Genomic DNA, 16,383 nt, shown 5'->3' on the forward strand with positions numbered 1-16,383 from the left:
TTACTTAAGTTAAATTAGTATCAATACTGCAATGAAGAAATACTCCCGTTACAACTAGTAAAAGTCTGGAATAAGTTAAAAGTAAAAGTATGTGTATTAAAATGTACTTAAAGTACCAAAAGTAGAAAGTACTCATTGTGCAGATGAATGACTAAGTTCACAAGTTTTAAAATGTATAAAATGAAATGTTGTACCTTTCGCGGGATGCGGATCTCAGGCTCTTCATTTTCAGCCATGTCGATGATGTTGTTCCCGTTGATGAAGACATTCTCCAAGCAGCCTTGGAAGTTTGGCATGGTGGGGAGGTGGGGCATGTTGTTCTCGATCCAGCCACCCACAGATAACTGCAAGACGGGCGGTCAAGTGGTCAGACATCCAAATTAAGACCATTATCACAGAGTTCTTCACCACAAATGGGACAAATAGTTGTTTTCCGTTAAACCAATATAATTAAGTATTTAAATGTGATGTGATTAAATATTTGATCACACTATCAAATTATCTTCATGAAGTTTTAAACACTATATGTGCCAATACCTGAACCAAACCTACAGAATCAGAATCATCTGTATTATCACAGTTTTACAAGTAAAATAGTGGATGAAATTAGTTTTTGTGCATAGTTAGTTTAGTTCCCATCAGGGATTTTTCCAAGAAAACAAAGCAAGGCGAGAAAAGGGTTGGTGGTTGGGTTCTGGTGTGTAAGGAGATCAAGGCAGGAAAGAAGAACGTTTGTGCACTTTTACCGTAGCTTATTTACAGTGCAACTAAGGGCTTTCTCAAATCCTCAAAGTGGCCCAATGAAAACAGTAGCTTCAAAAATAACATTGCTGCAGCCCTGCATGGTAGAAGAGCCGATCTACAAGCTCACAAACGTTACACTTCGAGTAGAAGGCTGCCGAGTGAGCAGCCCCAATCGCGCATGATAGAAATATCCTAATAAATAAATAAAAAGGTGTGCTTGCGGGGGCAGTTTCTGTATGGGACTCTAGGCTAACTTGCCTCTAGAATGCATGCATTTAGGCATACAAGTGCACTCGGCTTTTATATATAGGCTATCATTTTTTTATGTGCTGATCGACCAATGTTGGGGACACATGCCTACATATTTTACCTGAGATTTGGCATTTGGGAACTATTTATTGATTCAGCATGAAGACCAAAGCCTTCTGAATAAATCTACGCAAACGTGTACACCACCTACAGAGGTGGCGGAGGATTTTGCGGAGTTTCCGACCAACCAACGTCTGCGTCAAGTTCACGGTCATGTCCATGAATTCCGAATTAATGTGGGAATCCACGTAAATGCCTGTTCGCTCACGTTACGTAACGTTATGAGCATAAACGCCGTTGTGAATGAGGACCAAAGGGTTCATGTGTACACTCTTATAGTTAAATGGACACTCAGGCATTGTAACTAGGACCGCATGACATAATATTGGCTGCGGCAGCAGGAAAGTAAACAACCCGCGCGAATGATAAGAGTGTTAACAAACGCCTGATAGCATCAGGTTCAACACGTTTTATAAACCCCTCACTATCGTGTCGGATGTAGGTCATGTCTTCGCTTGCTTTCAAGAATAGAGGAGGATTTTCCAAGGGCAAAGTAAATGTGTTTACATGGCTACCTGAGTCCAGGTCCAGTGTCCAGGCAGAGTAAATGTGTTTACATGGCTACCAGGTCCAGATACTGTAGGTGAACTGTACCTGTTTGTCCAGGTCCAGATAGGTGAACTCTCCGTTGGTGATGCCGGTCACTGTCTGGCTGTCGACCGTGAGGTTGACCTGCCGGCCGTGGCGCTTGACGGTTACGTAGTGCCAGTGCTGATCATCCAGGATGTTCCCAGCTGTCAGCGTGGTGCGCCCATCTATCTTGTGCACTGTGCTGCTTCCTGCAATGAAATGAAAGAGGAGATCCGCACACCGTTTTTAAAAGTTCCCAAAAAATATTTATTGAGAACAGAGCGTCATACCTGACGAAGGCCCCTGAGGCCGAAACGTTGTATTGTTTTCTGTTCTGTGGAAAACTTTTAAAACGGTGTGTGGATCTCCCCTTTCCTTTCTTAGTTAATATTTTGGATCCTGCACCCGTTAAAATTTGTGGATGTGCGTGCACCTCTTGACGAGTGCAGTACTTTCATCCGACGGATCATTGGTCCGAACGACAACCTACCTCCTCCCTCACCCTAACCCTAACCTCCCCCGGGGCAGACACCTAAACCTAACCGCAACCCTCTCCCGACCCGCAGCGCACCTCGGAGCATTGCCCCGTCGGTCCTATGAGTTGTCGGACAAAAGGATGCCCCCCCCTCTTGACCACTGCTTCCTAGTTCCTACAATACGACATAAACAAACATGCTACCCTGTGCACTGTGCTGTTTAATAATAAGCAAACATACTTATCCTAATCGAGAAGGAAACTAAAAAGTACTCGAGGGAAAAATGTAACCCATAGTAGGCAGAGATTCAGCCATCATCAGTCAATTTGGTGTTGCTGAGATCGCCTCCCACAGAAAACCATGACTTAAAGACTCCATCCATTCACATATTCAGACAAACCAGCTTAGCTTCTCGCAGAGTGGATGACTTCCATTTGCAGAACATTTTCGATTCTGGAGAACCCCACCACTGCAGCTACTGCAGTTTCCTATTTTGCCAGATATGTCATTGCTTTCACTTAGTGTCCCGGGTCTATTTGTGTCCCTGTTTAGATGGATGCACCCCTAAGGTGTGATGTTTCACTCTCTCAACATTATCGTGAAAGCTGTGAAACCCTCCATAAACCTGGTGGGTTTGTACATCAAGCTGCCACATGCTACAGAAACCGGAGATGGGTTCCTGCTCACGGCAAGGCTTATACTTACTTTTCTCCAAGCACTATTGGTTTTTGTCTATTTTGGCTGCACAGCAAGGATGAGCATGGCAGTCTGCTTTGTGTCAACCTTTTGTGTCCCTCAATCTGCCTTCAAACCACACCAAAGGGACGGGCTTTAGACTGAAATCTTATTATGGAGTTTAAAGTCCTTCTCCTGTGCCTCTGATGGACCAGATACTGTCCCTAAATCACAAACGCAGCCAACGCATTGCCAGATGTAAGAAAATGTATTATATCTTTGATCTGATCTGATATACTTGCAGTAGGAGACTAATCTAAATACAAAACAGCCTATGGTAGTTCCATTAGTAGCCTACACATTGTTAGAGTTAAATTATCAACGTGGACTTTACAGAGATTGGGGACCTAGAGATTTAAAAAAAATCACACCCGTGTGAAGTGAGCGGTGCTCTTATCATTGTACATCATCATGACATAACATGTCTATTTGCTCAGACACTATGACGTCAAATTCTCCATTCATTGTCGATGGGAATTTAATCTTCGTGTAGGACGAAAATAGACAGCTGATTTGATCAGACGCGTATGGCGTAAATTTTCCATTGTCAATGGGAATTTAATGTTTGTGTAGGACAAAAATAGCCGATTTGCACACATATTATCTATATCTATCAATCTATCTAATCTACATCTATCTACATTCTACAGTATCTATCTATCTATAAATGCACCAAGTATCTGTCTGTCTGTGTGTAATCCACGTAACTCGAGAATCGTTTGCCCCACCGACTTCAAATTCGACACACGCGTTCCATACCACCACAGGGGTGGTAACAGGAAGAACTTCACTGATCTGTGGAAATTCATTCTAGAGCCCAGAGGGAATGGCCCATGTTCAACATAAGATGTGCTGTTGCTGCATGGTGGGAGATCGCATCATGTTCTTTGGATCATTGGGCAGACCTGATGAACTGCACGTCTTGGACTTAAATCCTATTCTTAAGACGTTGTGCAAACTAGCGGTTATCTGAAATGATCGGCAGCTGCACACGTTTCTGTCTTTGTGTGTGCGCGCGTGCGTGGCGTAGCGTGCGTCTATGGCAAATAGACGAGTGGGGACAAGATGATGTAACTTTCCCTTTTATTGTCAGTGGCATTTAATGTTTGTGTTGTGGACATTTTGTGGGGACAGAAGCTGTATATAGGAGGGGCTAGCGCCCCTGAATAATCGGGTTGTTTTGGTTATACCACAGCAAAAGAAAATCTAATGGGAGTCCGTGGGGGCTCCCCAAATCAGGGTATCTGCACATCTCTAAAGCGACAATTTAATGACTTAAGACCAGGGCCGGTTGAGCCCTAGGTGGCTCTATAAGCGAGATCTGTAGTGTAGAGTGCATCCCCACACATGCATTTTTTGTTGAGTGATGCTTGGTGTTGGAGTCATGCCTGGTCAAATAAATATATGCACTATATGCAAAATACTTTGTGTAAAACACGATCATGATAACTTGTGGTCCGTTGTGCCAGTTGCCCGACCGATATCCCCCCACTTAAAGCACCCCTAAGAGGTGGCGCTCGAAGCGGCCGCATATTTCGCCTAAACCCAGGGGCCGCGCCTGCTTAAGACCCTTTTAATACCACATTGTCAAATATTACGTAAGAAAGAGGTAAATATTGTAAAAATAGCCACTCCAAGCAAAATGTATGTCTCAGCTCCTACAATTCCAAATGCTTGTCAGGGTGGGGCCTGAGGGGGGGGGGGGGGAACCCTTGGCAAACCAACCAGTTTTTTTTCTTTTGTTTTGGCAGGGTGCTAGCCAGTCCAACACCTGGCTTTGTGTGTGCCCCCTGTTACGTGGCGTGACGTTATGTGGCAGCCAAGTCTATATGCACTTTCCGCTTTAAGTACGTATGCCCACCGTGCCCCCAAAGGCACTTCACACGAGTGTGATATTTTTTTTTTTAAAGGTTGAGACTCGCTGACCTAAACTGATATAGAGACATAATTTCTTTAGTTCCAACGTAAGGAGGTCTTTGACTCACTGACCTAAGCTGATGTGGAGGTAGAGACGTCCTTTCTTCAGTTCCAACGAGAGCAGGTCTCCCTGAACACCTTCACTGTGCAGGAGCAGACCATCCTGCTCCAGGGTCTTGAAGTTGATGGCGTAGTGGTCCTGCAGAGTGCGGGACCTCTTCCCTGGGAACATGTAGGCTACCGAGTCGTCCCCGTTGCACTGCATGACATACGAGTCTGGAAACACAGATAAAAAGCTCTATATTTTCCTCCTCCGCGTCATCAGTGCCCATACCCGAAGGCGGGGTTGGCGAAAGGGCCTTTCTGTGTGGAGTTTGCATGTTCTCCCCGTGTCCCCTAGGGTAGGTACCCTCACTAAAACATGCAGTAATCCTGGTCTCTAAACTGCCTCCCCCTGGCCAGCCGGGGCGCCTGATGGAGGGGAAAGGAACTGGTTGGAATAACGTGTTCCGTCCACGCGCTACGTCCAACCAGGGAAACTCCCCCCTGTCAGGTGTAAAGGAGCAACTTGGGACACTCAAGCATGAAGGAAGCATGAGTTAAGTCTGTTGCTCTCCCCAGGTTGGCGGAGGGTGTGTAGAGCCCAGGATAACATTAGATGATTGACACAGGGGTGAAAAATGGGTTACAAAATCGTGGGATAAAAAATATATTTAAAAGAATCACACACGTGTGAACTGAGTGGTGCAAGTGAGAAATGACCAGCTGAATAAGATCTACCCACCGAAATGTGCCCAAAAGGTAGATCGCGATCTACCAGTAGATCACAAAGGCTGTGCAGGTAGATCACACGACATGCCCCTATAATATTTAATTCAAATTCAAATTGTGGTGACTTGATTGGTTGATGAGTGTTGCCGTCTGTGGTGGCCGTCTGTGGCCGTCTGTGGTGGTATTACAAATTAAATACAAAAGTATACCTACATATTCCATTTCTCCCCCTCGATTTCCAAATTTCAAATGTATGTAACGCCAGCTCCGCTATTCCAAAGCCCCCTCAGGTACATATTTAAACTATTTTCAGCAATGGTTTAATACAGGGGTGCCCACACTTTTTTGACTTGAGAGCCACTTTCAAAATGACCCGCTCAACAAGATCTACCCACCAAAAAGAATATGATCCCATTGCTGAAATTTGTTTAAAAATGTACCTAAGGGGCGTTGGAATAGCGTCACTGGCGTTAGCGACAAACACACTTGGAATGGGGAAATAGAGGGGGAAATGGAATTGTTTTTTTTTGCTTTGTAATGCTACTTTGTAATGCTACTGAGTCCTGACGTCTGTGGCTGCCCAACAATCTTGAAAACAAAGTATTGCCTTGTGGGTTTGAGCTGACAAAGTCACCTTAACTCCAGTGTCGGCTCCCAAAAGTTATTTTTTTAAATAGCCTATTTAAATGATATATATTTTAGGACCATGCCATGCTGTGATCTATACCTGCACAGCCTTTGTATCAGTAACTGTGAGTCCCCCATGGTGTTTAATTCCCCGGCCATCACTATGACCACGCATATTTACCATAGGGACAGCCAAACAGCTCAAGCCTCACGCCAATCTTCCCTCCATTCTCGGTGTTCCATGCCAAAGGCAGCAGGCGAACGTGTTTAGCAGTGAAGGCATAGTGGAAGACATTCCTCTTCACCTGATAGTAGTTCCAGTTTCCAGGCATTGTCTGCACACACACACACACACACACAGAGAGAGAGAGAGAGAGAGAGAGAGAGGGTTGCGTAACGTTACTGACTCAATCCCTTGGTGTTACTTATTACGAAGCTGGCCTGGAGATGAGCAGACGAAGGGATTAGCCTTGGCATTGCTGAGAGCAACCGGAGTGTTCTGTCATGTTGTGCCAGTCTTTATTGCCAATGAATGTAAATGGCATGCAAAATCACTTTTTATGGCGTGGATCAAAATCTGAATGAATGTTGTAAAGTCCTGTCTCATTGGATTAGAATAGAAATAGAATAGTCACTCCTTTGGGGTGTTTTTGTCACAACTAACAACTAAGGAGCAGTGAGCAGCCATTAGATTCTACGGCGCTCGGGGAGCAAGTAGGGGTTAAGGGTCTTGCTCAGGGACACACATCGACACATTGCTGGCCTGGCCTGGAATCGTATACCTGGGACAACCAGGGGCTCTGGTTCCCCAGGCAGGCTCACTATAACCACTCAGCTATGGCCGCCCCCTAAGGGCTGATTCATACTCGTATTTTATCGCTGTTTCGGCGCTGTAGTGCCGAAATGATTTCGGCTCGTCAGAAATTTTCAGTAGCACCGAAGAGCCGACTTTAGGACGGTACCCCCCCCCCCCCCCCCCCCCCCGAACCTCAAATGACGTCACATTGTAGGCTCTACAGCACCGAACCGACTTTTATTCTGCTCTAAAATAGGAGTATGAATCGGCCCTAACTTTGTTTACATCTGTACAGTCCGAAACTCTGCTCTCCCTTTGCGGAAGAACCCACCGAGTTGCCCCCCTTCATGACGTAGGGCGTCCAGGCGTCGGGCCGGTCTCCATACAGCAGCGTGTACTTGGAGACCCAGTCGAAGGAGTTGAAGGTGCCCTGGGTGGCGATAGCCACCAGCCTGTACTTCCTCTTCAGGTCTATCTGGAGCCATGGCTGCCTGTCACTGAGGGATGGGGACCAACCACTGCTCCCTGGAGATGAGAACACACACACACACACACACACACACACACACACACACACACACACACACACACACACAGGCGTGTGGAATACATTAAGATTAGAAGTACATACATTATGATGTGTAATATTATATATAAAATATTCTCCATGTGCTGATGAGATGAATTTTTACGCTATTTGATTGGCCCGGGGGCACTCGCGTGGTTGTAGCTTGCATGTGGTTCAGGCACAGGTTAAGTTTAGTTTTGGTGAGGTTAAGGATCATCTGGGTAGGGGGACATTCACAGCTTAATAGTGTCTATAATGTTTCCTTTACCAACGCTGTCCGATGGCTGAACATCCACTATATATGCATTTTGTAACATGAAAATGGACTTACCGTAAAGTTTGGCAAAGTTGGCAGAATACAGGAAGTTATATCTGGAGGATGCCAGGAAGGAGTTGGAATAGAGCCCAGAAACCAGGGGCTCAACACATCTTTCCTCAACTTCCATCAACAAGAGAGAGAAGAGAGGAGTGAGTCAATACACACAGGAATTCTGAGAATACAGAACACTGTTTCGTTTGTTACTGTTTTGACGAGATACATGTCTGAGAAACAATGCCTGGTACAGCTTTCTCATTTGATAAGCAGTGGTGGAAAATAACTATACGTACATTTACTTAAGTACTGTACTTGGGTAAAATTTTGAGCATTTGTACTTTACTTGAGTATTTACAATTTCCAATACTTTTACCTCTACTCCATTACATCTCAGATGCAAATTTTAGTTACTAGTTACTTGTCGATTTTGATTATGCCTGATTTTGACACCCACTTCAGCCCTATATACATTCCGGCCATTTTAAAATAGCCAATCTACAAGCTCATCGCGATGTGATGCATTGTGAGCTTGTAGATCTGCTATTTTCAAATGATTGAAAGGACATTCTGCATAATGAGTACTTTCTACCATTGGTACTTTAAGTACATTGTCATGCTAATACTTAACTTTTACTTGTAACGGAGTAGTTCTATATTGCACTATTGATACTTTTACTTAACCCATTTAGGCCTGACGTCGAAATAAAAAAAAACATTCGCTCTGAAAGAATATATATTCAAAGATTTGTGCCGCATTTTTACGATTTTTCAAAAATAGCAGACCTACAAGCTCATAGCGCTCTATGTAGATAACTATCAACAGTATGGCAATCAGTTTAGAAGAGAGGCAAAAGCATCTATTACTCCTAGGGGTGTGTTAAATGTTCTACTTCATGAGCACTCAGAGATTCACATTCCACAGTGCTATTGCTTATATAAATTCCTAAAGCTTATACAAGTTTGAGGAGGTCGACCAGTGACTATTAATCCTAAGGACTAACAATCTTAAACCCACGCCTCAGACAGTCAGTAGATATATCACATAATCTATCTTAATGACTTCATTTCTACTTTGGTGGGGAGGGTGAGATCAGCTGCAATGCAGTGGAAGCGGTCTTACGCCATTACTAATGTCTCGGATATAAATGACTGTATCAAGTAAATGCATCACAGCCCATATTTCCCTTCCTTACCACAACAAGTACACAAAATGGGCCTGTATGTTGAGCTTCTTGACGTGCAAGACCATACAGAGCTTTTGTGTATATACTATCTCTGTCTGTTTGCCTCAGTCGTTGTGCAAGGGTTAATGTCTGCTGATGTGTGGGAAATAAAACGGTATACAGCAGAGCGATGGTCTTATCCTATGTACAGTATGCTTATTGAACCGATAGAGAAAAGAATAATAAATCACATCACACCATCACCAGCCATCTGCTCGGGCCTATTCTCCCACCGGCATTCAATTACAATTGACTGTAATTCTAATCCTAATCTTCTTTTTGTCATTGCCACACATAAATGTCCAATGTCTCGATTTAGAGCTGCAGGATAACGCTGTCTCTATATAATAACCCTAATGGTATTATATAAAAGCAATGAGCTGCATTAAACTGTGGTTTACAGTGACTAGACAGGACAGAGAAGACAAAACATGTGTTCCAGAGTCATTTTTGTGGTGGCAAATTGTAATATCTTTTAAATCTTATGTTTCTGAGTGAACTTTGTTCTAGATCCGGGTACAGAGGTGAGAATAGCTCCGTTTACAGCTTGCATAAAGTCTTTCACATCAATCAACACTTGCATCTCATCTTCATACACCGTTTATTTTTATTTTTTTCTAAAGGTTTAAGTCCGTACTCCGTATAAGACATGACTCATTGTTTATCATGTTTTAATTTAGATCTATTTTATGCATCTTATTGCATTTTTAACCACATGAACCCTTGCTTCCCTATTTGGGCACGTCACAATAATGGTGAAAATAGACAAATATTGAGGGAAAATCTATTGACATACAACAACGTTTAAGTGGTTAATATTAGCTATGTTTTGACTTGTCTTCATTGTACTGCTCTTTGAACAACATTATATTTCTTTTAAAATGTGCTTTAAAACAAGCTGACTATACTTGACTTGCCCCAGCTAGCTACTCGTGCATCAGTGGTTGTCTATCATGGCAGAGTAGGGGCTGTGGCACATCATTCTCTGTGCCCGCAATCACAATGCTCACTAAAAGCTGCTACCCTCCTGCTGGCAGGAAACAAGTTGGCAACGCAGGCTGCAGATGGACTCAAAGTGAGGCCGAGGATGCAGTGCAGCTTTTCTAGACTACAGGAGCTATACCAGGAAGAATTATACCAGGAAGAATTCATGAATGAATCGGGCCAGCTGTACTGATCCTTTATTTATAACTCCCATGCACACGACGAGTGATTCGTACTTTCTTCATTCATTGCCATGTCCGCCTCGCTTAGAAGAAGAATGAAATCTCGTCATCATGAGATCGAGTTCTTGAGTTCTGTCGCCCTTCGTGCAGGGGCATGTACAGTGCACTGAAGTGGACGCATCGGCATCACGCTGAGCCAGGGTAATGTCACCTTGACTCTGTGTCTCTGGATGCCTTGATCCATGTGAAGGTTGCCTCTATAAATGTCCACGTCTGTCCTGTACACGTTAAAGGCACGGAGACTAGCTCAATTTAACTTAAGAATGTAAAAATGGGCTTTCCACTGACGATCCACATTTTACCATGCAGGGATTTCCTGCTTTCCTGCAGTGGATCATGAAGGGGGCACATGTGTGCCACTGCTGTGTCATGTATCTCAGTGAGGAGTTCCATTTCAAGCCTATTGCAGTAATGGGCCAAGGAAATTACATTTCCAGTTATCGGCTCATGGTTTATTAAAGTGCTTCTTGTGAGCAGGACCGGGAGTCCGGGACTGAGAGGAATTTAAACGGCAGCATCCTGCAGCTCGTCCCACCCCAACGACGTCGGGTTAACTGAGGCCACTCATGTCTTTTGCGCAGTTCTGCCTCATGCTAACATCGTCACATGCTGTTCCCCTCCCATCCAATGATCCAACATCTCTCTCTCTCTCTCTGTCTGTCTCTCTCTCTCTCTCCTCTCCATTTCCAGTCATTGTCTCTTCACCAAATCATCCACTCCTCATTCTCTTGCTCTCATCTGCCTACTCTCTCTCTCTCCCCTCCCTCCTTCATTCCCAGTCATTGTCTCTTCACCAAATCATCCACTCCTCATTCCCTTGCTCTCATCTGCCCCCCCCCCCCCTCTCTCTCTCTCTCTCTCTTTCTCTCTCTCTCTCGCTCTCAAGCTCTCTCTCACTCTCCCTCTAGCTACTGTATCTCTCTCACAGAGATACATAATAGACATTTCAAGTAGGCGTTGTCTATCACGTCACAGACTACAGTAGTTACCTGAAGCTTAAAACATTAGAACATTCTACACCCCCCCTCTCTTTCTCTCTCTCTCTCTCTCTCTCTCTCGCTCTCTCTCTCTTCCCATCTGCATAACAGTGCTAGCTCATCTTCCATACATCATTAAGGGATTCTGGGAAATGGTGGGGCTGTGAAGTGTGAATAGCCATAGAGCCAGTCTTGCTGACTCATCATTATGGGAACACTGTAGTGTTGGCTGTCTCATCCAGGCGAACACGTTTGTTAGTGTGTACCCTGTATGCACAGAGCCGGCTCTACACGACACAGAACCACATTTAATTCACCCTACAGGCAATCAGCCTGCAAGGTTTGTTTGAATTATTCATGTGAAGTCGGGCGTTACAGAAGGGAGTGTCTGGGTGCCACCGGCAAGGTGTGCAAAACATCTTACCACGGGCACACGTCTCTGGAGGTTCAGTCACGGGTCATTGCAATGCCGCCTTGTGGTGGAATTCTTTTTCCAAACTTCCATTATTGCCGCAGACATACAGAGCTAGCCCTGAATGACTCTGAGAGTGTTCAAATGGACCCTATGGGTCAATTTGGTTCCATTTGTATACGCTCAGAGTTAAATAAAACATTTGAGAACCAATAGTACTAGTTCATAATGTGCCATAGTGTCATAGTAAATAAGTGTCATACATATTCTGAAGAAAACATGGAGGTCTTATGATCATATAATGGTGTGTAAAAAGGATAGGACCACAAAAACGGATAAGACCAAGTCTTTGACTAGCTCTGGTCCATAGCTCTAATGCTGTTGCATTTAGAGCTATGTTACCGATGACTTCCGGGGCTCGCTTAAATGCAGACCAGCCTCTCGTCTTTAGCGTAAATAAAAAACGTTTTTGCTGCTCACCAATACAAAGGTAACCTGACGCTGCCAGATCCAAGAAGCTTGCTACACACATTTGTTTCACAGCTTATTGGGATCTGGGATCGCGGAAGCAAATTCGATGACGGGGCTGTTCCTTTTTTTCAAGATACTTGGTAGATGATTGGATGGGACCGTCTGTCTATCACCGTGTGGGCGTGCAAACACAACCAATCATATTGACGTGTCTATATAGCTTCACGTCCGGTTTCGCACATATCCCGCCCTTAGCTCACGCTGATTGGTCCGGTACGGAACGGATTTTTGTCAGCTCATCTGCCTGAGAGATCCCAGATGATTGCTGTGTTGGGAAACATGGTTACCCAATACCGCCCTCATCTGGCCGCGTCAGGTTAATACAAAGGCGGGTTGTGTCAAAAAGCCTACTTTCCTTAGTGGAAGCACTCTGAGCCCAAGGAAATGACGTTGATGCTTTACAAATCAGTGCTCAAGTGTTGTGATTGGTCGGGAAAATATTGTATCCGGGGGAAATGCATTTGACGGATGTTCCGGAGGATACATCCTGCCGATAGCTTCTCTGCCTTACGTTGTGACCAGGCTTTTATTTTCGCAGATAAGTAAGCCTGTGACCGAGGCTAGCTTCCACTAAAGAAAGTAGGCTTTCTAATGACACAACCCGCCTAACATAGCAACGGCATTAGAGCTATGGACCAGAGCTAGTCTTTGCCATGCACGGACACAATTGTTCAGTGCTCAGTCTTCTGTCTAATGTGTAATGTATGGTCTGTCATACAACAAAGTACAAATCAGATTTCAGAATAGAATAGTGAGGTTTCCACATGCTGCATCTCATCCCTCCTTCACATCATATACCGGTAATTTCCCCTCACATAGACCTGCCTGTTTGCCTCAGAGTCTCACACAGTGACGATGACAAACAAGCACGCATGCGTACACAGTCGCACACACACACACACACACACACACACACACACACACACACACACACTCACACTCACACTCACACTCACACTCACGCACACGCAAGTTATGGCAGGAAGTGAGCAGATAAAGGAGAGAAGTGAGAGGACTGCATAAACAGAGGGCGAGGGAGAAAGAACAGTTGAAATCATATGCAACTTCCGCCTGTACAGTATTCATTATTAAGAACATACCATTATGCATGTTTGTACACACACACACACACACACACACACACACACACACACACACACACACACACACACACACACACACACACACACACACACACACACACAGAGAAAAACTTGCACACCATACATTCACTCTGGGACCAGTCCTGAAAGCTCCATTTTAATTTGGCACAGCTCCACTGTGCCCCGGCGTTTACACAGCACATTAACAAATGGGCTGGCCTTGGGCCCTTTATTAATGGGGCACTGGCTACTGGCACTTACTACTTTAAGAGACCTGCATATCCTACGGTAGGCTACACCACCATTATAATAAAGCATTTCACGGGCATTTCAAGTGCTAAATTAGATAGCATTTACAAAACATAATGTAGGGTGTGACATAGGCCTACAGTAAGTTACAATGAATTGCCTAAAATAAATTTGTCAAACAGTGTCAAAGTGTCCAACCCTTATCACATTAACCAAATACCCAGTTTGGTAGCTATGATGTCACTATAACCACATTACTGTTTAGCTCTGCTGTGATGAACCCCAGCTCCATGTGAGCAGAGAAAGAGGCATGTAAAAGTTCAGTTTTTGGTAAGGGTGGAAAAAAGGACAGGGAATATTCACCTTCTTTATTGCCCTTGAGAAATCACCTTTGTTATTAGGTGTCCTGTCAGCTGTAAGTAATCACTAATCAGCTCTAATCAATGCACTTTAAACATTATAGGCCTTAGTGATGTCACGCATGCTTGTCCAGCTGATGTAAAGCTAATGAGTCATGCATGGCACAGTATTGGCTGCCTAGGCTATAATCAATTATATTAGGTCCTCCACGTGGCATTGACGTCTGGCACAGGGGTTAGTGATATGATTAAGCATATTAATAGCATACATGGGCTATGCAAATGCCGTTCTAAAAGAAACATCCATTTGACATTTTGATGCAAACACTGCCACACCTCTACAGCGTTTACATTCGCTATAGGGCGCCTGATTGATCATGATGACTCGGGTATTTTTCTGCTCCGTCATGTGTATGCTATACACGAATCTATTTGTAGACAGGTGCGTGCTGCACTGTACAGCACACTCGGTCTGCCAAAAGTACTGCAGTGGGGTGGTCCCACACGCGACAGCATGCAGGACAGGTTAGCCCTTCTCTCTCTCAGTCTCTCTCTCTGTTCCTACTTTGAAAATATCCACAGCGCGTTCCAACATTCCCAACAATCTTCGTGCTGCGGCAGATGATCATGTTTTATGTCAAAGCAACAAGACTTTCAGGCATACCAAAGCGGATGCGAGTCATATTATGCTGCAGAAACTTGCTTGCTGGCACTAGAAAGCACCGCAATGCAGACAGCTCAGAACAGTGCGATGCGATCATGATCAGCAATGCGTGCGCGCGTTGAGCTCAGCCTCAACCCGTCTACATTTGTTCTTTATAGTTATCGGATACACTTTCGTGTCAGAAAACAATGCTTTTTAGAGGAATTATGTGTACTCGACAACACGGCCACTTAAACCGTCTTTCTAAAACCAATGTGTTTAGCATGTGCTGGCGCTGCTGCCCTTCAAGCACCTGCATTTTGCCCTCCAGGGTTATTTTCACCTCCTTGTTAATTCATTTAACAAAATAACTTTATGGTAAAACACACACACACATATATATCCAAAACAATATAGCCTATATGCTGACCAGGCCTTAATTCCTATATACAAGCTGCTTAGGCAACAACAGTCAATAGCCTATGACAATATCAAACGATAAAGATATGAATAATTGCTGTTTCACAGGACTTACGTGATGAGCAATGTTGAAACCCCAAAAATAAAAGGCTTATGCTCAATACTTTGCAATTCATCCTTCACTTTAGGAGACGTTTTCTCCCACTATATGTTAATTAGATGGATCGTTGATTGTTCTCCCTCCACCGGGCGCGGTATAGCATCCTCCAGTTCACACCCCCTCGCCTTCACCAACTTTAACTCGCGCAGTTCCAAGTACTCTTCCCGGGATCTCGGGCAGCCTCTGCCGGGGCGGGAACGCGCATCACTTGCTGGTTGGTGGTGCTGATGCTGCGCTTCGGCGAGAGCGCGCACTTTAGCTTTATTAAATTCTTTATCTTTTTGTTAAACAACCTTTTGGGTAACGTATAGGCTAATAATAACCTTATTATTTCCCAAAAATACTATTCAACTTTTTTGCAGAGTGTGTGTGTGTGTGTGGCTTGCACGCTGCTGAAAGCCTGGCAGTGTCATTTCAGTTCCTCCTCCAACGCAGCACTGTGGATATTCAGTTTCACAGGAGGAATGAGGATGCAAAAAAATAAAAAAAAATACAAAATAACTTCCGACATAAATTGTAGATCACTATTCCCCCCAAAAAAGTGTATTTTGATATGGAATTCCCCTTCAAACAATTCTTCTGTAAACACTCAAAGATGATAATGTCTTAATTTCCAAATATAAGCTTATACACTGTCACCTATAGCAGAGTTATTCCTTTTTTTGCTGCATTAAACAAGTATATATACTGCCTCAGAATGATCCCTGGCATGGAGCAGCAGCTGGTCAGTCAGGGGTGCACTGCGCTATAGCCGAGGGGATGATGATGATGGTCAGAGCCTTTCTCTCCATGGAAAACAAATCCCAGCAAAGCATATCCACAATCCCATGAATGTCCTGGTGAGATATCCAGTATCAGCCAGGCAGAACCACAGAGTGAGAGAGAGTTGCAGCAGCAATAAGCTGCACTGCACAATTCTGCTCGCTTCCAACCAGGCTGACCTTGACTTAAAACATCCATGCATACAGGCAGTGGTGGGAAAATGTTTTACTTATAAGTAAAAGTATCAATACTGCAATGTAGAACTACTCCGTTACAAGTAAAAGTCCGGAATTCAAAATATACTTGAGTAAAAGTACAAAAGTATTGGCATCAAAATGTAATTAAAGTACCAAAAGTGGAAAGTATTCATTATATAGAATGTCCCATTTCAAGTTTTCAAATAATGAATTGCATTTTTATATAGAATGG

At 44.0% G+C, this 16,383-nt stretch overlaps 1 protein-coding gene across 1 annotated transcript in view; it reads right to left on the bottom strand.

Annotated features, from left to right (window-relative positions):
• Nucleotides 1-15,208, bottom strand: part of cntnap1 (contactin associated protein 1) — a gene marked incomplete at its 5' end in the record, with an annotated part of 30,756 nt that extends 15,548 nt beyond the window's left edge. Inside the window, 7 exons of the mRNA XM_083779604.1 lie at nucleotides 195-344; nucleotides 1,708-1,888; nucleotides 4,880-5,087; nucleotides 6,391-6,544; nucleotides 7,337-7,530; nucleotides 7,905-8,012; nucleotides 15,148-15,208. Of these exons, the coding sequence (XP_083635730.1) occupies nucleotides 195-344; nucleotides 1,708-1,888; nucleotides 4,880-5,087; nucleotides 6,391-6,544; nucleotides 7,337-7,530; nucleotides 7,905-8,012; nucleotides 15,148-15,208 (1,056 nt within the window). The remainder of the gene's footprint in view (nucleotides 1-194; nucleotides 345-1,707; nucleotides 1,889-4,879; nucleotides 5,088-6,390; nucleotides 6,545-7,336; nucleotides 7,531-7,904; nucleotides 8,013-15,147) is intronic.
• Between the last annotated feature and the right edge of the window lie 1,175 nt (nucleotides 15,209-16,383).

This window comes from Protomyctophum parallelum (genome assembly GCF_964188405.1).
Source record: "Protomyctophum parallelum genome assembly, chromosome: 13".
In the NCBI taxonomy this organism is placed as follows: Eukaryota; Metazoa; Chordata; class Actinopteri; order Myctophiformes; family Myctophidae; genus Protomyctophum; species Protomyctophum parallelum.